This window comes from Macrotis lagotis, chromosome X (genome assembly GCF_037893015.1).
Source record: "Macrotis lagotis isolate mMagLag1 chromosome X, bilby.v1.9.chrom.fasta, whole genome shotgun sequence".
NCBI lineage: Eukaryota > Metazoa > Chordata > Mammalia > Peramelemorphia > Peramelidae > Macrotis > Macrotis lagotis.
Window position 1 is genome coordinate 295,979,538 of NC_133666.1, and position 26,390 is coordinate 296,005,927.

General features: G+C 33.1%; 1 protein-coding gene across 8 annotated transcripts in view; it reads left to right on the plus strand.

Moving 5' to 3' along the window:
• Positions 1-26,390, plus strand: part of ATP8B1 (ATPase phospholipid transporting 8B1) — a 139,779-nt gene that overhangs the window by 99,179 nt on the left and 14,210 nt on the right. For all 8 annotated transcript variants that reach the window (XM_074202694.1, XM_074202701.1, XM_074202695.1 and 5 more), the window contains 11 exons: positions 871-1,061; positions 3,358-3,566; positions 4,592-4,635; positions 4,856-5,012; positions 7,860-8,048; positions 9,065-9,177; positions 9,933-10,097; positions 10,949-11,060; positions 13,517-13,592; positions 16,766-16,898; positions 23,397-23,685. In XM_074202694.1, the coding sequence (XP_074058795.1) occupies positions 871-1,061; positions 3,358-3,566; positions 4,592-4,635; positions 4,856-5,012; positions 7,860-8,048; positions 9,065-9,177; positions 9,933-10,097; positions 10,949-11,060; positions 13,517-13,592; positions 16,766-16,898; positions 23,397-23,685 (1,678 nt within the window). The remainder of the gene's footprint in view (positions 1-870; positions 1,062-3,357; positions 3,567-4,591; positions 4,636-4,855; positions 5,013-7,859; positions 8,049-9,064; positions 9,178-9,932; positions 10,098-10,948; positions 11,061-13,516; positions 13,593-16,765; positions 16,899-23,396; positions 23,686-26,390) is intronic.

Consider the following 26,390-nt stretch of genomic DNA (forward strand, 5'->3'; position numbering starts at 1 on the left):
ATATTGGACCTTTAATAATTAATAATAATGGAGGCTGCTAGGTGGTGCAGTGGATAGAGCTCTGGCTCTGGAGTCAGGAGGACCTGAGTTCAAATGCAGCCTCATACATTTAATAATTACCTAGCTGTGTGACCTTGGGCAAGTCACTTAACCCCATTGCTTTGCAAAAAAAACCCTAAAATATATTAATAACAGCAAGCAGTTTTATAGTATCTGAAACTGTGCTAAGTATTTTACCATATTATCTCATTTAATCCTCATAACAACTCTGAAAAGTAATTTCTTTTATTATGCCCATTTTACAGTGGAAGAAACTGGGTGAAGTAGAGGAGAAAAGACTTACTCAGTTACACAACTAGTAAATGTTTGAGGCTGGATTTGAAATGATATTTGCTTAACTCCAGTCCCAGGAGGTAACTATATGGCTCAGTTGATGGAATGTTGACCTGAGTTCAAATTTGGCTTTGGACACAAACTAGCTGTGGGCAAGTCATTTAACTTCTGTTTGCCTTAATCAAGAATAAAATGGCAAACCATATCATTATCTTTGCCAAGAAAAGCTGGACACAGAGAGTTGGACATGAATAAGCAACTGAACAACAGTAATTATTTCTGCAGGCAATTTTTTTGGGTACAAATAATTTAGATACTAATAGCAATCATTAAAGAAACCAAGTAAAACCTTAAAGAAAAGTGTTCTGTACTATTTTGCTGATTTTCATTAGTGTCTCATTAGATATTTTAAATATTTATAATTAAAGGAATAAACAAAAATCAAAAAAAATAGACAGGACTAGGAAATCTAGCCTGAACCCACTCTTGGTCAAAGACAGATCTGAGTAATATGTGTAAAAATGTTTCACTTTCTAGATTTTTGTTGTCCTTATACTCCTTTCTGCTGGTCTAGCTATTGGACATGCTTACTGGGAAGCTCAGGTTGGTAATTATTCTTGGTACCTATATGATGGAGAAGACTATACACCTTCATATCGTGGATTTCTTAATTTCTGGGGCTACATCATCGTTCTGAACACAATGGTACCCATCTCCCTCTATGTCAGGTAATGAAGTCTCCTTTTTTGTTTCTTGTTTTAAGCTTAATAGAAAGATATAGAGCTTATTAAATGGTCATTTATACTTATTTTACTATATATAATTTACTTATATTTTCTCATGACACAGAAAAATAATTTTTCCCTATGAAAAATTCCCCAATATGCTAAATTTTGAAGTATATTCATAATGATAGGCTCAGGAATTGGAATAAGTGCTGGGTGAAGAGATTGCATTTCCTACTATTTGGTGGTGGGGAGAAGGGTATTTTCTTCATTTTTTCCTGAAACCTTCCAGTCCCTCCTGCTTTGTGTCAATTTCCTGAACACACACTATTTTGAAGCATGTTCCCCTTAAGAGCAGTTTTGTAAGAGTTTTATGCTGGGTAAAGCTCTTCTAATTTGTGATATTCTTACATTTGTAGCTTTTTTTCACTTTGACAAATATTTACTGACGTTTTTCTCCCACCTGTTGTAATTAAACAAATGATTTCTACTTTCTCACATGCCTTAAAAAAACTGCCAAGTACTTCATGCCTCCAGAACAATCATTGCCTTCATTTGGTGATTTCTTGTTTTATTTTCTTACTTTTAAAATTTATCCTTTGTGACAGCTTTGTAATTAATGCCTTTAGGGCAAAGTCTTATATGACCCTGGGTTTATACTTTGCTACTTAGAACATAGATTCTTAATTCTTACTATTGTACCTATCACATAGATATTAAAAAAAAAACAGAGCATAGTACTCTTTAATTAGATGTGGGTATATTTATCTTGTTTTATATTTCAGTGTATATAATTTCAGTCATATTTTTCATATGAAGATAGCTCTGAAGTGAAATATCTGAACTCATCTCTGATATGATGTTTGAGATTTTAAAAATGGTTTTATGTAGTAAATACTGCAGATAGATTAAAATTCAACAGCATTTGTTAATTACCTACTGTGTTCAGAGCACATCTTCGGAAACACTAAGGGAGATAGCTAGAACACAGTACTCTAAAAATTTATAGCCTGGGAATATATGGCATAGTATATATTACAGAAATAAAATGGGTATTCATAAATTTGTGAGAGAGACAGAGACAAAGGGAAAGAAAGAGACAGAGACACAGAAAGACACAGAGAGAAAGACCAGTAAGGGAGGTGGGGCAAATCCTATGAAATGCCCATTTTATGAGGAAAATACATGAATTTTCTATTTTCCTGGAATTTATTTTTCCATCTTTCTCAACAATTTTTAGACATCCTTTCCCTAGCCATTGATGGTTCTCAATGTTTTTTTGTATCTATTTAAAATGTACTTAAAATTCTAGATTCCATAAACTTTAAAAAATTCCCTGTCTCTTATTTTAGATATTCCTTAACCTTGGCAATACTAGTTGCGAAGGAACTTTCCTTTTCAGCTCATAAATCATAGTTTAGACCTTAATTATCCCAAGGCATTTAGGAAGCCTGGAAAGGTATGCCTCATCTATGTTCTCTGGTTTTGTCTGATGATCAGCGCTCTACTTTACTCATCCCATTTGAGTTGAGGGATTAGGTTGTCCCAAGATTAATTGTCTTACAGTTTGAGGAAAGGAAAAATGAATAGTAATAGTAATAAATACTCTGATAGCATTTTTATTTGAAGGAAGATAAAAGTTATTGTCCTATAGCTAATTAATCAATCGGTCAAAAAGGATCTACTATATGCCAGACAATATACTTGGTGCTAGGAATACAAAGGCAAAAATAAAAGTTTCTATCCTCAATCTATTAGGGGAAACAATATGTACATACTCCATGCTGTCAATAATTTTTTTTATTAAGCATTTATTACATGTCACACAGCATAGCAAGAATTGGTGGTACAGAGAAATCTCTGTCCTCAAGGAGCTTATATTCTAATAGAGAGACAATATAAATAAACATATATAAGATGCATACAAATAAAAGAAATTAAGGTAACTGAGGGTGGTATTAGCAACTAAGAGATAAGGAAAAGTTTGATAGAGAAGGGGGTATTTGAGCTGAGTTCTGGAAGAAGTAAGAGATTCAGGGAGATAGAGATGAGTAGAGGTGTTCTAGGCATGGGAGGACTGCCAACCAACTCACTCTCATTGAGATGAAAGATGGAATACTGAATATGAGGAATAGTCAGAAGACCAAAGGAGTGGAGATGACACTGAATGAAATTGATCCATGGATGAGTCAAAAGAGACAATGGATGAGATGTTATAGAGATAGAAAGGGGAGAAGAAAATCTAATGTTTGCACTTTGTATTTGAACAGTCCAGCAAAAGTTCTTTCTTTCTTTCTAGTGTTGAAGTCATTCGTCTTGGACAGAGTTATTTCATCAACTGGGACCTACAAATGTATTATCCTGAGAAGGATACACCAGCAAAGGCTAGAACAACCACACTGAATGAACAGCTTGGACAGATTCATTACATTTTCTCTGATAAAACAGGAACATTAACACAAAATATCATGACATTTAAAAAGTGCTGCATAAATGGACAAATATATGGTAAGTCATAATTAGTCATTTCACTGAACAGTTGTGGAAGATGTATTGTGGATAGAGCTCTAGGTAGCCCTAGATATAGATAATAATAGCAGGCATTTATGTAGCACTTTTAAGGTTTGATCCTCATAACAAACTTGTGAGATAGATGATGCATCATCATTTTACAAATGGGGAAACTGAGGCTGAAAGTAAATGACTTGCTGTAGTGTTGCAGCAAAATTTGAGGCCATCTTAATGTTTCTTTATAGAGTAATATAAGGGATAGGAGGGAATGTGGTAGTAATATGACCTCTTTCTTACTATGAGCTTCAATAACCTTCCAGGAATATGATGCCAAGGAATAAATTGAGTTTTATTGATAACTTAAATTACTAATAACTAAAATAAAGTCCCAAATTTGCATATGGCTTTAAACTTTTCAAAACACTTTTATATAGTTCAGTAATCCTGAAAAGTAGGTAGAACTGTTATTTTACAGAAAAATAAACTAAAATGGAAAAGTCAAGTGATTTACCCCAAAGTACAAAGCTAATAAGTAACAAAGCAGAGACTAATTACCTATGTATATACAGTTTCATAGACTAATACTATTTCTATTTTAATATATTGTTTTATGGTCAGTGCATTATACTAAATAAAGTCTTGTGAAGTTATGAGGAAAAAAAATGTGATCCTTGAAGAACATTATAATTTAGTGAAATAGAACAAACAAAAGCACATTTATAAATTCTAGCAAAAACCATATACCAGGTAGCACAGTGGATTGAACACCAGTCCTGGAGGCAGGAAGACCTGAGTTCCAATCCAATCTCAGACACTTGATGCTTTACTAACTGTTTGACCTTGAGCAAATCACTTAACCCCCATTGCCTATCAAAAACGAATAAAACAAACAAACAGTAAGACAAATATAAAACACTCGATAAAAAATGGAGAAAATATTTATGTGTGCATATATATATAATATATGTATATTTTGTATACAAGGACTGATTTACTTTTTATTTTTAATGCTTTTATTTCAGGGGACCACAGGAATGCATCCCAGCATCACCAAAGCAGGATGGATGTGAGTTCTTTCATTTCCTTCAAAGGTTGTTTGTTAGTGACATTTTGCATGGGAACAAATGTTAGTTTGTGAATATTTCCATGTTTTTAAAAATATATTTAAATTACACAATAACTGTTTTCCAGGCAAAAAACATCTAACAAAGAATGAAAATTTAAGCTTCATTGGAGCTCTTAGACTGGCATTTTCATATTCAGCATTTTTTCTTCCCTTTCCCCAGGAAGTAGATTTTAGTTGGAATACATATGCAGATGGAAAGCTTGTGTTTTATGACCATTATCTGATTGAACAAATCCAGTCAGGGAAAGAGTCTGAAGTTCGACAATTCTTCTTTTTGCTTGCAATTTGTCACACTGTCATGGTGGAGAGGACTGATGGTAAGGAAGCATTTCACTGGCATAAAAAAAGAGTCTGTAAACTCATCATTTGTCATTTACTCTGTGAACCTCATATTGAAGATTTAAATACATATAAATGACATGGATAGCAAATTTTTCAAGAGTTTAATTAACCAAAAATAATGATTGAGCTCTCACTCTATATAAGGTACTAAATAAAGAATTTCAGATAATATAAGATTTCAGCCTCTGGGCTTAAAAAATCTACTCTCTTTTTCACATCTTCAGATCTAAATAAGGTTATGATTAAGGACTATTTTAGAATTATGATTACTAGTTGTCTAAGATCACATTAGGAAAATTAAAATGCACTCTTAAAATTATCCATCATTGACAAATGGTAGACATCTGAAATCTTTCAATATAGATATGATAATATAGAACCCTGATGGGAGGAAAAGAATAAAACTAGTTCCTTTGCCTCTCTTGGCTCAGGCATAAGTGTGTCTATTTATAAAACATTCTCACGTTCAGGTTTTAATCAATATAGCCAACAAAAACACTCCAATATTTACTTATCAATGATTTCATTTATCTGCAATGGGACATAAATTGTGTGGAAAGAAATGTTTAAACTCTAAATAAATAGCAACAGGGTGAGGTATCATTCCATAAATTCCAAAGTAAAACTTTCTCCTAGGATGAATTTCAGGATTCTAATAAAACTGTTTCCAGAGTTCAAACTGAGGTCGAGAAATGGATGGGGGTTATCAGAAATCATGGTGAGGAATGATGCAAAGAGATGATACCACTCAGTCACAGGAGAGGTCAAAGACTATTTGATTGGTTGAGAGATATCTCCTCACAGAATAAGGACAAAGTACTATGTCATAAAAGCACCTGGCTCTTTGAATAATTGATGATACTTAGGGGGAAAAACACATGGAATTTCTTTCATGGTGGTTATGATTTAGTCTCAAAAATAGAAGTGCTGTGAGGTTGAGGGGAAGGTCTTTTCCCCATGTTTTATATATTTTCTAAATTCTCTAGGAACTTTGCATAATGAAATTAAGAGTCTGAAATAGATAACAGGATTTCTAAAAATTCTGACTTCTTCTCTGGTATGAAAGAAAGGCCAAAAAAATTTACCTGAATTTTCCAGGCCATGGGTGCTTCATGTCCTTAATCCCCACAATGTGGAAAGGATAACTGTACAACAAAAATAGCTCTCACTCTCAAAGAGATGACTTTTTTTGAAGGAATACAAGTACATTCTATTAAAGTGAGGATCATTTAAGGAGGGAGAGAACAGATAAGACTTAAAGGTGGAAGATGTGCTTTAAGTGAAGAGAAGAATTCTGAAGGTAGAATCAAGGGAAAATGTTTTCCAGGTTTGAGGATAGTGGTCTGTATGAATGCAGGAAAAATAGGAGATTGAGTGTCAGATATGGGAAATAGTTTATACTTTATTTTACTGGAATTGTGGAAGAAATGATGACCAGATAAGAAGGATCAGACCTTTTTTCCCTAATATAAAATTTTATTTTTCCCCAATTGAAAGTTAAAACTATTTTAAATATTTTTTTAAAGTTTTGAGTTTCAGTTTTTTTCCATCCTTCCCATCTCCCCTCCCTGAGAAGGTAAATGATTTCATGTAATTTATAAATATTTGATTATATAAAACATTTCCATATTTGTTAGACTTTTTGAGGAGGTCCAGGAGAACTAGAGAATCAAGAGAGAACAGTGTGTTGCAGAAGCTAAAGGAAACAAGTGTATTTAGAAGACTAACTAAATGGCTGTTAAAATGTTGAAAGTGGCAGAAAAGTCAAGTATTGAGGAAAAAATTATTGTATTTAGTAGTTTAGCACAATCATTGATAATTGTTGAGAAAATAGTTTTAGAAGAACAATGGAATCAAAAGTCAGATTTCAGATTGAGATAGTGAGATAATAAGAAAGTAGAACTAGTTAGTACAGATGACTCTAGAAGTTATGACTGAAAGTTAAGAGATACATGGAACAGTAGCTGGAGGGGATAGAAGGGTAATTTTTAAAAATTATTATTACAGAGGAAACTTGAATATGTTTATAGGGAAGGAACCAGGAGTTTGAAATCACTTTCCTGTTGATTTATTACAATATAACTTGTTCCTATTCATGTATTATTGTAGCAAACAGATTCAGGGTGCTGGTTATTGGTTAATTGATAGTAATATCCAAATAAGATTTCAGAAAATATGGAAAATTATATTTTTTGTATCTTGCGAATGGAACCTTGGTTCTGAAAGTAGAGAATTTTCCTGTTTCTTTTCTTTTTTCTTTTTCTTTTTCTGTTTTTTGCTAGGCAATGGGGTTAAATGACTTGCCCAAGGTCACACAGCTAGGTAATTATTAAGTGTCTGAGGTCAGGTTTGAACTCAGGTCCTCCTGACTCCAGGACCAGTGCTCTAGCCACTGTACCACCTAGTTGCCCCCTTCCTGTATGCTTCATTCACTTGAAAAAAGGAGATAAGCCATAGCTGATTCTCCCTGACGCTTGAAACAATATTCCTATTGGAATCTAGGACCTCTGAAAATCAGGATCAGTTATCATTATTTTACTAAATATGTTAATACAACTCCTTGCACTTAAGAGCCTTCAATAAGCTCTTAGTATAAGAAAAGTATACAGACTCAATATGAAAAATTTCACTTGATATTTTATCCATGTCTCTAATCTGTATATTCATTTGCTCCTGACATATCTTTTGGCATCTTGTTTCTATCTTTTTCTATCTTATTGTATCTTGGTCTCATTGTATCTTTTTCCTCTCTCTTTCTCTCTCTTTTCATCCTTGTCCCTATCCCTCTGCCTCTGTATCACTTTCTCAATATCTCATTATAGGACAAATCAACTACCAGGCAGCCTCTCCAGATGAAGGGGCTCTAGTCTCTGCTGCCCGCAACTTTGGTTTTGCTTTCCTTGCAAGGACACAGAACACTATCACGATAAGTGAGATGGGAGTGGAAAGGACATACAATGTTCTAGCTATCTTAGATTTTAACAGTGATCGAAAGAGAATGTCCATAATTGGTAAGTCTCACTCAAAACCTATTCAAAGAACATTGTTTAGTAACCATACTCTTGTTCAGCTTCATTAGATGACTTAATTGTTCATGGGAACTTATGGGAAATTTCATTTTCTCTACTTAAACAGATTAAGTTCATATTTTTTCTTCATTCTTTAACCTTAAGGTTAAAATTGCAAAGAAGTTTCTGACCTGTTTTTGTTTTTCTCATCTGGGAATTTATTATGTGAGTGTAGGTCCAGTTGCTTTTTCCCGTCTTGTGTATAATAAACTTTTTTTACATTAATAGCTATAAGGATATAAGATATTCAGTTCCATCTGTTAAATATTCTTTGTAGCAAATAGATTCAGGATACTGAAATGGGTCAAACAGCACATCCATTTATCTTAGAGATGTTGAATTAATATATATCCAGAGTCATCTCTTTCTATTTTGTTATGAAAATAAAAGTTCTGAACACTCAAATCTAATCATGTGATAATTTTCTCATTCATTAATTATTTCTTGAATACTGATCATCTGATAAACATGATCATTGGTACTGTGGTAACAGGACAAATAAAGAACTTGGACTCTTCATTCAATGAACTTAGATTTATTTGTAGAAATAGGACACTCATAGAAAGTTAATGTCAAATAACAGTAAAAGATGTAAAACAGTAAATTATAATCCCAAATGATTGGTGCAAATAATTTCATAGTGATCACTATTGCCTGGCACATAGTCAAGGAAGACTTGAAAAAGGAAATGAGAACCAAGTTGGGTCCTTAAAAATGGGAAAACATCTATCATATTCTTTTTTCTAGTTTTGTCGTATTTATTTAACTAGCTTGCTCAGTTCTTTGTGGGTAAAAGACCTTGATTATTTTAACAGATGGATAATTCTTTAAAAGTTACTATCAGTGGTGTTGCTCTTAAAAGAACTTTATACTAATGCTTTCTAACAGTAACAATTTATTGAACATGAAGCCTACCTCAAAGAATATAGCTGAATGTTCACTTTCTTTTTTATTAATAGTAAGAGCACCAGAAGGAAATATCAGACTTTATTGTAAAGGTGCTGACACTGTTATTTATGAACGACTGCATCCAATGAATCCTACCAAACAAGAAACACAGGATGCCCTAGATGTAAGTCTTGTTTTTTATCTTGATGTCATAAATTTAAGCAATCAAATTAAACTTCAACTAACATGTCCATCATTCAGCATTGGCTAGTGGAAAAAGCATCAAACTAAGAGAAGAAAATGTAAGTTTTGCCTTGTCACTAGCTAGCTACATAGGGACATACAGTGTTATTAACAGGTAGTCATCCTGCTTCTGATTGGTGGGGAATTCACTATTTAAAGAGAGAGTCTATTGTTCATTTTAAAATTATGTCATTTGGTTTGGGGTCCAGGTATGGTGAGTTTCTTTGTGAATAGTATAGGAATACATTACCAAAGCTGTCAAGATTTTTCTCTGAAACATCATTTTTCCACTGATGTGTCATTACAACCTTTTGGTGTTCAGTTTAGTGGAAGTCGTAGTTTATTATGTGTTAGGAAATTTTTTTTTGTTCAGTAATATGTCTTTATGATAGTTTTTCTATAGAACTATTTTAGTATTGTACTTTTTTCACTTCAAAGTTTTCTTTAGCTAATTTGAAGGACTGAAGAGTATTAGATCCTGAAGAGTTTCTGTTTAGAATAGAATATCAGGTATGTGACATTTTTAAAGGTGAAGTAAATTTTGAGACACATGCTTAATCTCATCTACTAGCTAGTTTTTATATCATTCATAATTCTCTCATAAAAATCACCTTTTGAATTCACTTTATTACTGTCTAGTAATATTTCAAATATTATCATGTAAAATAATTATTTTTATCTTTTTAATAAAAACAGATCTTTGCAAATGAGACACTGAGAACATTGTGTCTTTGCTACAAAGAAATTAGTGAAAGTGAGTATGAAGAATGGAATAAAAAATTCATTGCTGCCAGTGTTGTCTCAACAAATCGAGATGAAGCCCTGGATATAGTTTATGAAGAAATTGAAAAAGATCTAATTGTGAGTGTTAACTTTAATAACTTTTTCTATCTTATAATTATAATAAAGGTAGTTATTATAACAAACCTTCCATTCTCTGTTTAATGTGTGAAGAAAAGGGATGTAGGGTTGAAAGTAGCATATTTAAGTTTGGTTGCCATTATCAAAGAAAGAGTCAAATTCCTGAGATAATAAGGGGATGGGCCAGCATTAATCTGATAGAAAATTATGTTTTTCTACTAAAACATTTTAAATATAATTTAGTCTCTGCATTTATTAAAACATCAATTAAAATGCCTATTAAAATTGAATTTTTACATACAATCAATGTTATGAGTGACAAGGTTTTTATTCTTACAAATCAGTTTGAACACTAGAAAATAATATTGTTTTTAAACTGAAATTTTAACTTATAATGACTGATGATGACAAGTCTTTATATATTTATGGTATTTGCTTTGTCATCCTTAGGCTAGTATAATAACATACATAAATTATTTTCCTTGAGGTTCAGGGAATTTGGTAATTTCAGTTAAACCATGGTAGTATAATTTTTACTTGACATATATGCTATTGTCATCATTGTTATTATATTTTGTGCATTTGTCTTTTAGTCAGTAAATAAAATTGCTCATAAGGCAATGAGAGCAATATGTGTTTGTGTGTGTGTGTGTGTGTATATATATTTATATATGTGTATGTAAGTATATGTAATTTACCAGGAACATGGAGTATTAGTGAACCTTTAGTTAATATAAAATGCTGACCCCATCTTGAACATTAACTAATGTCTACAATTCTTAATTCATAGTTTTACATTCAATCATGTTGTTTCTATTTGTTTCTGAACAATTTTTTTTTATATTCTACAGTTACTGGGAGCTACAGCTATTGAAGACAAATTACAAGATGGGGTCCCAGAGACCATTTCAAAACTTGCAAAAGCAGACATTAAGATCTGGGTGCTTACTGGGGACAAAAAAGGTACATTATTGTGTATGAAGTGAAATTTTTAAATTCAACATGTAACTTATGATTGGTATTTTTTACTTTATTATCTTTCCATTTATATCATGCCTAAATCAATTCTCTTAAACTTAGAGTGATTCCCTAAGTATGCCAGCCCAAACAAATCACTCCCTCTTCTTAACTTCCAACACCTCATCTGAACCACACAGTTTAAGCATTTGATACCTACTGCCATATTAGGACATGTGCAGTTTCCCTTTTTCCCTCCTGCTGATCACCCCACCAGTATAATAGCTTAGCACTTAAGTAATCCTTTGATTGTCCAGTAAGCATGAAAAGCTAAGTATTCTATTAAAAAGGAGTCAAAAGGAAATTTGTTACTACTTTTCAAAAGGGAGGTAGTCTATCTCTCTCACCTTTTCTTGACCATGTGGCAAATAATGTTTCCTTGAGAGTGGAAGGAAGAGGCTTATCTTTCCATCCCCATTTCCAAGCAGAAATATTGAACTTCCAACATATGGTAGGTAAAGCACATGTTTTGTACAGGCAAGCCTGAGTCTTTTTAGCTGCCTCTTCTTTTTTTTACTTTTTTCCTTGTTCATACGTGGCTATCTGTAAGCAGCCAAAAGGTTTTGTCAACCCCAAAATGCCGAAGACCTTAGACAGCCCACAATGGTTGATCAGAAACAATCAGGTCAATTGTTGAATACAGACTGAAGCATGATCTCTCTCTCTCTCTCTCTCTCTCTCTCTCTCTCTCTCTCTCTCTCTCTCTTTCTCTATGTCTCTGTGTCTATCTCTGTTTCTGTCTGTCTGTTTGTCTGTCTGTCTCTTTCTCTTTCTCTCAATCTCTCTGTTTCTGTCTCTCTCTCTGTCTCTGTCTCTCTGTCTTTCTCTGTCTCACTGTCTCTGTCTCTGTTTCTATTAGACGTCTCTCTCTCTCTCTCTTAGTTATTTTCTCTTTCAGTCACTTTCTGTAATCTATGCATGTCTATATGTATATCTGTATCTATATGTGTATGTGTGTGCATATCTATATAAAAAATAAGCAGGTAAACTCTTCACATGCCCTACAGTAAAATATACATTTAGCACTGAATTTTATGTGTGTGTGTATGTGTGTGACAGTTTTGTGATAAATAGACATAGGCTGACTAGCAAAGGTTTTGTTGTTTTCTCTTGAAACTGCCCATTTCATAGTTTGGCTAAAACCTTTGCAACTAAAGACTGACTTTAATTTTTAAATATTATCAAAACCAGTTAATTCAGTTCAGATTTTTTTAAGTGTCCTGGGGGGAAGGAAAGACAAAAACAATAATAAAACAGTCCCTGCCCTCAAGGACACTGACCTCATTCTAATGACCATTTAACTATTAAAAAGGAACTAAGATAGAGACACAAGGTGATATATTAAAGGGGAGGAAATAACAATCTGTAGCTCTATATCCTCTATTCCTCTTAATTCTCCCAATCTGTGCATTTCTCACTTTGGACTTAACAATTCTTTGTATCTATACCACAAGGAAAGTGATTGAAAAGGAAAGACAAAAAAACAAAACTATTTTCTTAAGACCCTTAAATAAGATATTACAATCAGAACCCAGTGGCTTGTTAATTGACTTTTTTTACTTGAGACCTTATAATTGACTTTGGGATTTGGAAACAGAACACTTTTTTCATTTATCATGGAAATCTTTTTAGATAAATTTAAAACCTTTCTTTAAACCCACAAAATTCTGCTTCCATTGACCTTTTTTTTCTTATTACATGTATTTCATTCACTGATACTTATTTTAGGTGACTATGTATTTTATTATATATCTGATATGAGTATATTATTTCAAAATTTGAAAATTGTTGAATAAAAATGTTTTATATTTTTATAGGAAAAATTCCACTGAATAAGCTATAACTGGTGGGTTTTTTAATATCCTATATTTATAAAGGATAAAGGATTTTAGGGGGTTTTTTTAGGTTGTTTTTTTTGCAAGACAAATGGGGTTAAGTGGCTTGCCCAAGGCCACACAGCTAGGTAATTATTAAGTGTCTGAGACCGGATTTGAACCCAGGTACTCCTGACTCCAGGGCCGGTGCTTTATCCACTTCACCACCTAGCCGCCCCTGATAAAGGATTTTAAGTTTCTGAATATATTTCCTTTGCTTATTTTACGAATTTTATTTTTGCATTAAAATAGAGTACCAATGCTGGAGTCAGGAGTACCTGAGTTCAAATCTGGTCTCAGACTAATTTCCTAGCCATGTGACCTTGGGCAAGTCACTTAACCCCATTGCCTTGCCAAAAAAAAAAAATGAAAAAAAAGCAAAATTGGTATAGCAAATTCTCTTTTACAGTTGTGCTCAGGCAATATTCATCATTTGAAAATCACTGTTACTTGGCAAAGTCCGTTTATATTTAAGTCACAAAATGTCTTAGAAGGAACATCTTTTGACTTAATGTTGTCCCATTATAGAAACAGCTGAAAATATAGGATTTGCTTGTGAACTTTTGACAGAGGATACTACAATCTGCTATGGTGAAGATATTAGGTGAGTAAAGAGAATGCATTCTGGGATACTTAAAAATGTCAGATTAGAGGCCAATCAAGAGTAACTTTTAAGAAGGCTAGTGATGAGGAAACTTGGTTACAGAAAAAATGCCTTAAACCAGAGCCAGTGGTAATTATAAAGAGTACTCAAAATATTGTGATTAGTTTAAAACCAACAAACCTTACTTAAGAGTTTATTTAATTAGAGCAAAATCTGTCTTAGAGATTCTCTTTCTTTCCCTTTAAAGTACATTTTTCCTAAATGGTAGAAATGAAGTTAGTCTAATGAATTTCTTAATATCTTAATGTAAATTAATCTGTTAGCTTTTCACTTTAAAAAAAAAAACACACACATACACACATATAACTTATTAAGTTATAAAGAATGTCTTGTTCAAACTGTTGCTCAAACTATTGAAGTAAATTCCATATTCTTACAGTCAAGAATAGGGCTGGTTTCAAAATGCCAGCCTGAAGCTGAAATGCTAAGTTGGAATAGAAGCAACAAAAATTGTTCATGCTAACTGCTGACCTTTAATATATCCAGAGGAATAATTTCGTTAGATAGATTCAGATATTTAAAAGGAATAAAAATATTGGAAACTTAGTATACACAAATGTCACTGATAGTCCCATTTGCTGTCAAGCTGGTTCATAGATGATTCCATATGGTATAATAATGCCAGAAGAAAAAATTTAACTTAAAGCTAATATGTCATTCCTCAAAGGTAATGGGGGAAATTGATTATCATTATTGTTCCTGCTAAAGATTGTGATAGAATTTTGTAGAGTCCTATATTAGGATGCCAAATAAGACAAGCAAAATTATAGGATTAGCTATCTATAAAAATGGGGTGGAAAGGTGGCCTAGTTGATAGAGCCCCAGACCTGGAGTTAGGAAGACTTATCTTCTTGAGATCAAATTTGGCCTCAGAAACCTACTAGCTGCTTGACCTTGGGCAAGCCCTTTTACCCTATTTGCCTCAGTTTCCTCATCTTTAAAATGGACTGGAGAATGAAATTGCAAACCACCATACTATCTCTGCCAAGAAAACTCTAAATGGTGCCATTGAGAGTCAGACACAATTAACAGAAACAAAAAATTGCATAGATAATATCTGTAAAAGATGATGAGACTGTTATAAAGAATGGAGAACTTTGTTTTCTAGATTTAAAAACTAAGAATTTAATAAATTTTAGTTAATCTGTTAGGTTTATCAGTTTTAAACTTAATCACAAATTCCATCTAAATATTTTATATAATTCTCAAAGCATATAGAGAAACAATATTGTACAATTCAGGCAAGACATGCTGTATTCAAATCCTACCAATGACATATATTAATATAATCCCAGTCACTGAAACCAAGTATGCCAGTCAGCTCTTAAAAATATTATAAAAGTTGACAGTCTCTCTCTTCATTGAAGGATTCTCAAAGGAATCTCCCTACTACATCAATGAAATCAGAGTTTTGAGAGGAAAGTATTCTCAACTATTATACATTTATGAGGGTGTGTGTATATGTGTGTGTGTGTATGTGTGAGACAGAGAGAAAATCTTTTCTCTTCATGATCTTACTGGGCTTTTGCCAGTCATGACCTTAACGAATGAAAATTTGATCTCTTTTCTTGGAAAGTGGCTAAATTTGAGCTTTAGAAAAAAGATCAAATATTTGCAAGTAGCAAATATGATCATTTAATCCTTATACTTGACATATCTTCTCTTTTTCCTTGGTGTAGATGACAGCTGCCATATCCTGATATAATAATGGCATAGATACTTAATGAAAATATTATTCCTATACAGGAATATATAGCATTATATACATAGCCATTGCTCAATTGGGTATCAAGATAGAATTCTAGATAAAGCTCTTCCTATAAGTAACTTTGTTATTTTAACCAAATCATTGAGTCTCAGTTTCCTCATCTGTAAGATAAGGATATTGGAGAAGCTAAATGAAAAGGACTTTAGAGCCTAAAATTCCAGAATTTGTTTATATATTAGGGGTACTATACCAATAGACTGGCCCTATTGTTAATGAAAGTCTAGTGCTGTCCATTCTATGCCCATCTGTCACTAAATAAAGGATACTTGGGGAGTCGTCCATTATGCTCTCAGAAAACAAATTTACTTCTATTCCCTGGGTCCTTTTTCTGAATAGTAGTTCTGGCTTTGTTAGTCAAGGTTGTGGTTTGTGGATTAATCCAGGAAGATTCCTTTGACTTATGGTGACCCCACCCATTAAGAAACCCTACCTTTTACCCTTTGATGCTAGATTTTAATAGAATTAATACAACAATGACATAGTAGAATTGAAAATCACTATAGCATGGCATCATTGTATACAGTTCTTGACTCATATCCTACATGGGAAACTCTTTTTATCCTATAGGCAAGCTAGACAGGAGTATAAAAAGGCAGTCTGCACACTAAGATTCAAACCTACCTATTATCTATACTCAGTGGTTTCAGAAACTTAGGTTTAAAAAGAACAGAGGTTAAGTGCTTAGTTCCAAACCCACACCTCCTGCTTCTACCAAAAAAGGAATAGAATTAGCAGCTCAGCTCTGTTCTCTGCTATCTGGGTGCCATAGGATCACATTAGCTTCTGCTGTTGATGCTTTTCTGTTCAGTATTATCCTCTACACTAGCAAATTCGGGGGATAAGAGTCTCTGGAAACACCCTATGTCCTGGCTATCAACTGGAGAAAAATATACAGAAGCCACAGTGCTATTACCCCATGTCCCTTTCTCAATACTTGTTCTTTTCAAACTTTCATGTTGGCCAGGTCCTACATCACTTCTCTCAAATTCAGCCTGCTTATTCCCTTGTTTCCCATTCTCAGCATCTTCTTCTTGTCTTATGCTGTCACAGGCTCATGTCTAATCAAACATTGGTGAAGAGAAGGTTAGGGGACTGGAGAGACACACATAATGAAGGGTCACCCTGTTTCATCCTGATTCAGTCCATAGCTATTTTTCTTATTGTGCTGGGGAAAGTTCACCTCTGTTCTGTTTTGCAATACTTTGCCAAGACTAATATACACCCAAGAGTGTATACAGCCTCAGAATAAAATAATCAAGTCTCAATAAGATGCTGTGCCTAAGATCTCCTTTTAAATGATTGCATTTAGTTCCTAGGAAGATTTACGTTTCATTTTTCCCCCCAGTGCTCTTCTACATACAAGGAGAGAAAACCAGAAGAACAGAGCTGGGGTTTATGCAAAATTTTCTCCTGCTGTGAATGAACCTTTCTTTCCGGCTGGTGGTAACCGCGCTTTAATCATCACTGGTTCCTGGTTGGTATGTATCTTTAAACTGTAGAGAGTAGTCACTTGGATTAGCTTTTCCTTATTTCTTTGATAAAAATCTTCAAAGTTTATTTGAGGTAGCTAAGTGAGTACAGTGGACAGAGTACTAGACTCAGAGTCAGGAAGATCTAAGTTCAAATTCAGTCACATACACTTTTTTTTTTTAGGTTTTTGCAAGGCAATGGGGTTAAGTGGCTTGCTCAAGGCCACACAGCTAAGGTAATTATTAAGTGTCTGAGATCGGATTTGAACCCAGGTACTCCTGACTCCAGGGCCAGTGCTCTATCCACTGCGCCACCTAGCTGTCCCAGCTACATACACTTATGATATGACCCTGGGCAAATTACTTAACCTCTGTCTACCTCAGTTTCTTTATTTGTACAATGGGAATAATAACATCCTTTCAGGGTTGCTGTGAAGATAAAGAGTTAATATTAATAAGTGCTTTGCCTCTCAAAGTTGTGAAGATAAAGAGATAATATTGATAAGTGCTTTGCAAAACTTAAAGTATCATATAAATGCTGGCTATTATAAGATACTTAAATTGTGAACTGACTTTCATGCAACACATTTATCTAAAAGCATATCTATACAAATTTTAAAAATATATATAAATGAAGGCAATTCTCAATTTCATCAAAACTGACTCTACCTAAATATAAAGTTAGATTTTCTACCTCCACTTCCTCTTCTCTCACATTCTTTGCTATCTTTTGTAGTCTAAATTTCACTACTGATCTCTCATCAAATCTTTTAATCTTTCCTCTATTCTCATCCTTCTTATTCTATCTACTGCATTTGGCACTGTTGACCACCCTCTCCTTCTGCTTACTTTTCTAGATTTTCTTGACACTGTACCTTCCTGGTTTTCCTCCTACCTGAAGGATTACTCTTTCTCAGACTCCTCTACTTGCTTATTATCCACAACATGTCTCCTAACTAGGAGTTATTTCCTACTATTCTATCATGATACCACTTTTTTTCTTTCTCCTACATAAACTTATCAGTTTTCAGTGATTTCACGCTCTTTATATTGATATCTTCCAGATCTCCATAGCCAGCCCCAATCTCTTTCCTTTGTTTTAGTTCTGTATCACCAATTGTCTATTGAGTATTTCTGAATGGATATCAACAGCTCAACAAGTCCAAAACTAAATTCATATTTTTACCCTTTCTAATTTCCCTGTTTTCTTTAGAAGTATCATCATTTGTAGAATGTTTCAGGTTCATAATTTGGCATCATCTGCAGCTCCTCACTCTTACCTGACTCGAATAACTAACCAGTTGTCACATTTGACCATTTCTACCTTCACAACATAACTTGCTTTCTACCTCTTCTCACTACTCACACAGATATTATCATGAGTTCAATCTTTTGTTAACTCTCACCTAAATTGTAGCAGCAGCTGCCATGGGAAGAAGCAAGAAAGGAAAGAAGGTAGAAAAATGTAGAACTCAAAAGTTTACAAAAAGAAGAACATTGAAGATTATCTTTTCATGGAATTTGAAAAAATAAAATAAAATAACATCATAATAAAAATTATTACAGCAGCCTTTTAATTAATTTCCCTTCTCCAAGTCTCTAATCCAATTCAATCTATTTACTTCACTCAAAATAATTTTCCTTACATATAAATCTGATCATCTGACTCCTCTATTCAGTGAATAGTGACTTTCTGTTGCTTCTAGAATAAAATGTAAACTCTTCTATTTAGCTTTGAAAGCCCTACACAATCATTGCCCCAATTAATGCTCCATTCTAATTAGTTCTTACTGTCCTTTCTCTAATTTGTGATCCACCTCAATTGATTTTCTCTCTGTTCCCTGATTAGAATGCTTAATCTCCTGTGCTATCTCTCTGGACATACTCCATCCCTGGAATGCACTCCCTCTTTCACCACTTATGCGTAGAGACCTACTCTTCTTTTGGAGTACAACTCAGTGAATAGCTTCTTCATAAAGCCTTTGCTGATCCCCTACCCTTCCAACTACTAAGGCCTCACATCTAATAGAGCACTATTGTTAATTTGATATACTAGTAGTGAGATTATATTATAGTACTTTTATGTCTATCTTGTTTCCATTTGTAAATTATAAAAGCATAGTCTTCAGAGTAAAATTCAGTTGTTTAGAGATTTGGGGATGGAAAGGCAAGATTGGAAGGAATGGTGAATTTTTAGTCAAAAGAATTAGAATTGATTCCTAGTTATAGTTGTTTTTCTTTATTATGTTATTGTATAAATCATGACTGAAAAGTTTTTATTGAAACAATAGACAATATATTTTGATTTGCCATTTTAGTGAGACCTCTGTGGCAGCTTGGCTTCTTTACTAAAGCATTTAGTAAACCTAGACAGGAGTTTATATGGCCCATATTTTGGACTGTCTTGGTATAAATTATTCTTCTGATTCTACTTAATTTATTATGGGTAAGTTTAAATAAATCTTACTAAATTTCTTTGAACCCATACTTTGTGTAATTTCTTTGGGTGCAACAGTATTCCATGATATTCAAAAAGGAAAATTTGCTAAACCATTCCCCAATTAATGAACAGTAACTATATTTCCAAATAAGATATGAATATTTTTATACTTAATGGGTTCATTCTACCTGTCCTTGACCTTTCTGGGTGAATATGTATAATAGTGACATTTTTGGTCAAAGGACACAGTGATTTTTGGAGTATAGTTCTAAGTTTTTTAGAATGACTGGATCAATTCACAGTTCCACTAATAGTGCATTAGGATATCTGTTCTTCCAGTGTTCCTTCAAGAATTAACATTCTCCTTTCTTTTGTCATATTTGCTAATCTGGCTGTTTCATATACTGACATGACTTCAGTCCTTATTTCTATGTAGAAAATTTAATAATTCTCATTCCATAGTTTTCTGAACTATAGGTGGACATTTCCAACAGCTGGTTAGCCATATCTACCTAGGCAAGCTTCCAGAATCTCAAACTCAGTATGTTCAAAACTGAACTCATCATTTTGCCTCCCAAACCCTTCCCTTCCTCCTAATTTCCAGTTTCCTCTTAATGTCACTACCATTTTCCCAGATATCCAATTTTTGAAACCTTGGAATCATCTGACTTCTAGCCATTCCCAGAATATGCCTTGAACTTTCCCATCATTCTACCTTCATTTAGGCTATTTCCAGAAATAGTCTCTTTTTCTCTTATCTACCACCATCCTCTGCTTTTTTGAAATTCTTCAGAGTTCAGTTGAAGTTCTTCCATAAAGTCTTCCCTTATCCTCACACTCCAGGTAAGTTGACTTCTCCCACTTTTGAACTCTCATAACACATTTTCTTTCTTATTTTTTTATTTTTCTGTCTTTTTTACTTTACTTTTTATGTATATTTCTCATATACAAATATTTTATCTCACTTTCATTACATGGCTATTTCCTTGAGAGAAGAGACTGTTAAAAATTTTTTATATCCCTCCTATACATGAAGGGGTTTTCTCATATGTTGTTGGATTAATGAACAGAGAGAATTTTCAAGATTAGAGGAGGTAGATTTTCTTGGAACTCAGGATGACATTTGTTATATGTTCAAGGCTTAGAGATTTGGAGAAAAAACATAAGTGGAAAATGTGAAGAAATATAGCCTTGCTGTAGGAGAATTTATATATGAGAATTAGAAGATAGTTTGGACAGTGATTCTATGACTGCAAGCTTGTGAAAATGTGATTGGAGCAATAATTCAAAATTATTTTTGGAACATTTATTGACATTAGAGCACAGGGGGATGAAGTACCATAAGCAAGATGACAGTAGACCAGATGGGAATTTAATAGGTTCCAAATGAGATATGCAATTAGACTAGAAAGAAATGAGCAGACATTCTCTGGTTCAAAAGTAAAAGACAGTTTTTTTTTCACTGTAAGACTGGTTCTTTTTAAGGCATAGGACTAAAGCCCAAATCTAGCTCCCATTTTAGCTACAAATAGAAAGGAGCTATTGGGATTCCAGCCAGTATCCATCCACATCCTGGCTTAGGTGGTAGAAAGTCAAGACAAGGAGATGTGGATTCTGATATTAGGAAACAATTGAATAGCAAAGTACCAACAGGGTTGTTGGGAATCCAGGAATCCATTAACATCATTCCAACAAATATGTTTTTTAACCCAAGCCTACCTAATTTTACTCCTGTCTGTAAATTCCTCCTTGCTTCCCCAGGTAATACCGATTTATACTAGGAAGTTTAGTTTTTTGAACTTCCTTAATGAAAGGTGAAATAAAAGAATAAAATGTATTACCTGTATTATTGTCTCCATTTCATTTTATTCATGAACTTTATTCTAATTTCTTTCTTTCCTTCCTACCTTGGTTCTCATTCTCTTAATTTGATTTCTGTATCTTAGTCTTGGTCTTCCTTTTCTCCTGTGGCAGAAAATTGTTATTTATCTTTTAAGTTCTGTCAACTTCTGTATAGTTTTAGTTGATGTCTTTCTCTCACTCCCTCCCATTCATGTTATTTTTTTTATTTAAGATCTTTTTATCTGCCTGAAAATCTTTGACAACAATTAACCATTTGCCAATTCCCTAATGTCATTGTCAGATAGCACTATAAAAGTTAACAAATTCTTCCTTCCTTTCCCTACACTGGGTAGATTTGGAATCTTTTAAATGAGCAGTTTTTAGCAAAAAATACAGGTCTGAATATTTCTTCTGACATTACTACAATGGATAATTATAACAGCCAATATTGGATATGTATTTTTCTCCACTCTTGAAAATAGTTACTTGTGTATGTCAACTATGATTAAATCTGGAACCTAGATTTATATATTCCATATCTATATCTATATAGTCTACTCATGAAAATATCTTTGTTTAAAAATGAAAGCACATAAAGAGTCATAGATGTGCAGTGTTATAAATGCTGTCAGACAGGATTGAAGTATTGATTGATTTTGCTACCCTGGCTTTTTTCTTTTTAAAAAAAATATTTGTTACATGGGATGACTTGCTTGGTGGGGAAAGGTAAGGAATGGTTTTGGTGATGAACATGATATAAAAATGTAAGATAACAAGAAAGATGAGATTTTTTTTTAAAAAAGCAAATATTAGCAAGTATTAGTTGGCAAAATGAGTATAATTGTATATATCTTCTTTTAATTCCTTTGTTATTTTGTGAAGAGATGTAAAATAAGAAAGAAGTAATGTCAGTGGGCAAGGCAGTTATGTGCCATAGTATATAGAGCTCTGAATCTGGAGGCAAAAAGACCTGAGTACAAATTGGGTGATTCTTTTTTTTTAATTAAAGATTTTATTTATTTTGAGTTTTAAAATTTTCCCCCCATCTTACTTCCCTCCCCACCCCCCACAGAAAGCAATTTGTCAGTCTTTACATTGTTTCCATGTTGTACATTGATCCAAATTGAGTGTGATGAGGGAGGAATCATATCCTCAAGGCAGAAACATAAAATATAAGAGATAACAAGATCAGACAATATAAATTTTTTTTCTAAATTAAAGGGAATAGTCCTTGAACTTTGTTCAAACTCCACGATTCTTTATCTGGATACAGATGTCTTTCTTAGAGCACAGGGGAATGAAGTACCATAAGCAAGATGTGGTCAAAGATTTTCAGGCAGATAAAAAGATCTTAAATAAAAAAAATAGCATGAATGGGAGGGAGTGGGAGAAAGACATCAACTAAAACTATACATTTAGACAGCCCAAAATTGGGATGGAATGAGCAAGTCAAGTCCATCAAGGTTGATCATCACCCCCATGTTGCTGTCAGGGTGTACAGTGTTTTTCTGGTTCTGCTCATCTCACTCAGCATCAGTTCATGCAAATCCCTCCAGGCTTCCCTGAATTTCCGTCCCTCCTGGTTTCTAATAGAACAATAGTGTTCCATGACATACATATACCACAGTTTGCTAAGCCATTCCCCAATTGAAGGACATTTACTTGATTTCCAATTCTTTGCCACCACAAACTTAATAATGCTATGAATATTTTTGTACAAGTGATGTTTTTACCCTTTTCATCATCTCTTCAGGGTATAGACCCAGCAGTGGTATTGCTGGATCAAAGGGTATGCACATTTTTGTTGCCTTTTGGGCATAGTTCCAAATTTCTCTACAGAAAGGTTGGATGATTTCACAGCTCTACCAACAGTATAATAGTGTAATTGGGTGATACAATATAATAGTGTAATTGGGTGATTCTTTTAACCTCTGCTTCAATTCTTTACTTATAAAATGTGGATAATCATATTACCTACCTCCCAGGGGTGTTGTGAAAAATCAAATGAGAAAATGATTGTAAAGTAGCATAATCCCTGGCACATAGAACTAAATAAATGTTAGTTGTCTTTACCATCATCACCACCATCATCATTATTAACAATAATAATTTGATAATAAAGCAAATATTTAATTTCATATCATTTTTTTAAGATTCCTAGAGAGTGGTGATCTTGGAGCAAAAAAGGAACTTTGTTGAATGTTAATTTTTTTCTGTTACTATAGAATGAAATTCTTCTAGAAAAGAAGACAAAGAGAAGTAAAATCCTGAAACTGAAATTCCCCAGGACAGAAGAGGAAAGAAGAATACGTTCTCAGAGTATAAAAAAACTTGAGGCTAATAAAGAACAACAACAGAAGAATTTTGTTGATTTAGCAAGTGAATGCAGTGCAGTTATCTGCTGCAGAGTCACTCCAAAGCAAAAAGCCATGGTTGTGGAGCTTGTGAAGAAATATAAGAAAGCCATAACACTAGCTATTGGAGATGGTGCCAATGATGTGAATATGATTAAGAGTAAGTAATGTACTTGAAAGTTATTAAGAGGGCACATTCAGTGAGGCTTGTACAGACTCCCAATGAAATGATTGGAAAAAATGTTTTGGAGATTTCATAAATGTCATTTCCCAGACTTTCTAACTCATGGACTTCAATACATTTCTATATACCTTCTCAATGTAAAATGTTGGATTTATTCTTTTTCTCTATATGTAATTGCTGAGTTGTATAAACAAGATCAGTCTGAGAGTACTGGCAATGAAACATATTTTCATGTCTTTCAGAAAAGATATGTGAAATGTAGATTATGCTGATAAATATTATTTGGTTTTGCTTAAATGTTCTTTTTGACAACAAACCTTCATTAGGGCAACAATCTTAAGGAACAGTGATACATTTTTAAAGGATAACAAACAAGTATATATAGATAAGTGTCTGTATGTAGATAGATAGGTAGTCAAATAATATATGTGTTTATATGGAATCTTTCACCATAGAATTTCCTACCTGAGAACTTTTTAATGCTTTTGTGTCTATCGAAGCCTCACAATTTATTATATGACTTACTATAGTCCACAACAATTAATTTTTCTTTAAAATAAAGTGGTTGAATTGGATGATCTTAAATCCAATTCCAAAATTTGTTGATCCTATAAGTCTAGAATCCTATTATTTGGGATGATAGAAGTCCATCTGGGACACTATATAAGAGAAATTCTTTACAAAAGAGCCTCATTATCATATAGTCTCACCAAAAGTATTAACATTTCATAAAATATTATAGAACAGTTATAGGAAAGTTCTCAACTTTTTTGTCATTGAAACTGGGCTAGAGAGATATTAAGGTAATTTTTTTCAGATCATATAAAAAGAGAGTAAAACTAATGTTAAATTTTGATAAACCCAAACCAACACTTCAAACTAGATTTCTATCTTGTGATCTCATATTTATAACTTCAGATGGGGTCCTGAAGCAACATAGTACAGTAAAGAGAGCACTAGACATGCCATCAGGAAATTTGGACACTGATCTTGAATTTGCTACTCCATGTGTGACCTTTAACAAGTAATTTCCTTTTTTTTTGGATGTTAGTCTCTTTGTATATACCATGAAGGGATTGAATCTGTTAGATGATCTTTAAGGACCCTTCCAGTTCTATGATTATGAATAAATTAATTTGGAACTTATTCACATTTACATTATCTTGATAAATAGTTCAATAATAATTATTTATGATTTTGCTTTCCCTTCCAGTCTATTTAATGACTCATGCTTATATCCCTTTCTTTTTCTAGAATCTTCTACTCTTCCTCTTCCTCTTCTTGATACATATTCAGATTGTATTGGCTTCTGAGACAAGAGTCTGCTGTATGATGTATGCCTTCTTACTGTCATCTCACTGACTTTAATATCTGTCTCTACCTCTAGTTCTATTCCAGTTTAGTTTCATTTAAACTCTTATTTTCACAGCTAATGAGACATTTGTTACAATGACTAGGACCTCTTGGTTTAGGCTCTAGATAACTATACATGGAACACAGATGGTTTGGACAGTGGCATGGATAATGTGGAATAATAGGTCATACTTTTTTATATTTGGCTCTGGAGATGTTTAAAAAAACAATTTTTGGCTTATTGGATATGGATAAAAGACTTTTATTAATTGTATTTATCATTTTATTGTTTTATTTCTTATTTTTATTTATTTATTTGATGTCTTGATTTTTGACCCAGAGTGATGGGTTTAGAAGTTAAACTCACTTAGCTTTTCTTCTATATTTGTGAGCCTATGAAGTATTATTGTGATATCTTCCAAATTTGTTTATTTCAGTTCAACAGCAAACATTTATTAAGATCTACCATATGCAAGATACAGTGTTAAGATGCTTAGAATTCAAAAACTGGTATTGGTTCAGCCCTCAAAGAGTTTCCATTTCTACATATAGGGCCACCTCTAATCCAAACATCATTATCTTTTATGTTGATCATTGTAGTTGTTTTTAACTTTCCTTTTGAGACTGTTTTTGTTCATGTTTTTCAATTAAGACAAGAGGTTTTTGTTGGAGGTTTTTTTGTATTATTTTGCTTTGTATTATTTTTGGTGTTTGCTTTAGATTTAGCATTTTGATTGTTTAGCTCAGGCTAATAATGAGACCATTGAACTTATTTGGTCATCAGTTCACTTATCTTTAAACTTATATAATTAATCCAGATATATCCTTAAAGTCCCTTTCCACTAAAATTTTTTAATTCCATAGAGTCAGCCAAGTCACATACAGACATTCTTTTTTGTATCTTTGTATTATACTTAACCATGTGAAACAGAAGATATTAAATTCAAACTTGATTCATTGAATTTTTTAAGGAAAAGGTGGTAAGATTTCCAGGAATATTTATCATATAAAATTAAGTTCTTGGAGACTCATTTTGGAAAGAACCTTGCCCTTAGAATGAGAAGATATGAACTAGAGGTTTAATTCTGATGTTTATTATTCTGATGGTTGTAGGCAAGTCATTAACTGTTTCTGACCCTGTTTTATGTCTTTAAAATGGAGGTGGGAATACTTATACTACTTCTCTCTTCCACTGGTCATTAGAGCTACAAATCAAAAAATGTCTCTTAAACTTGTTTAAAAGTCAGGTCTCTTTCTAATTCTCCATTTTCTTCACATAGAAGAAAATAGAGCTAACAGGATAGAACTAATTTAAATATCCTTCAGAA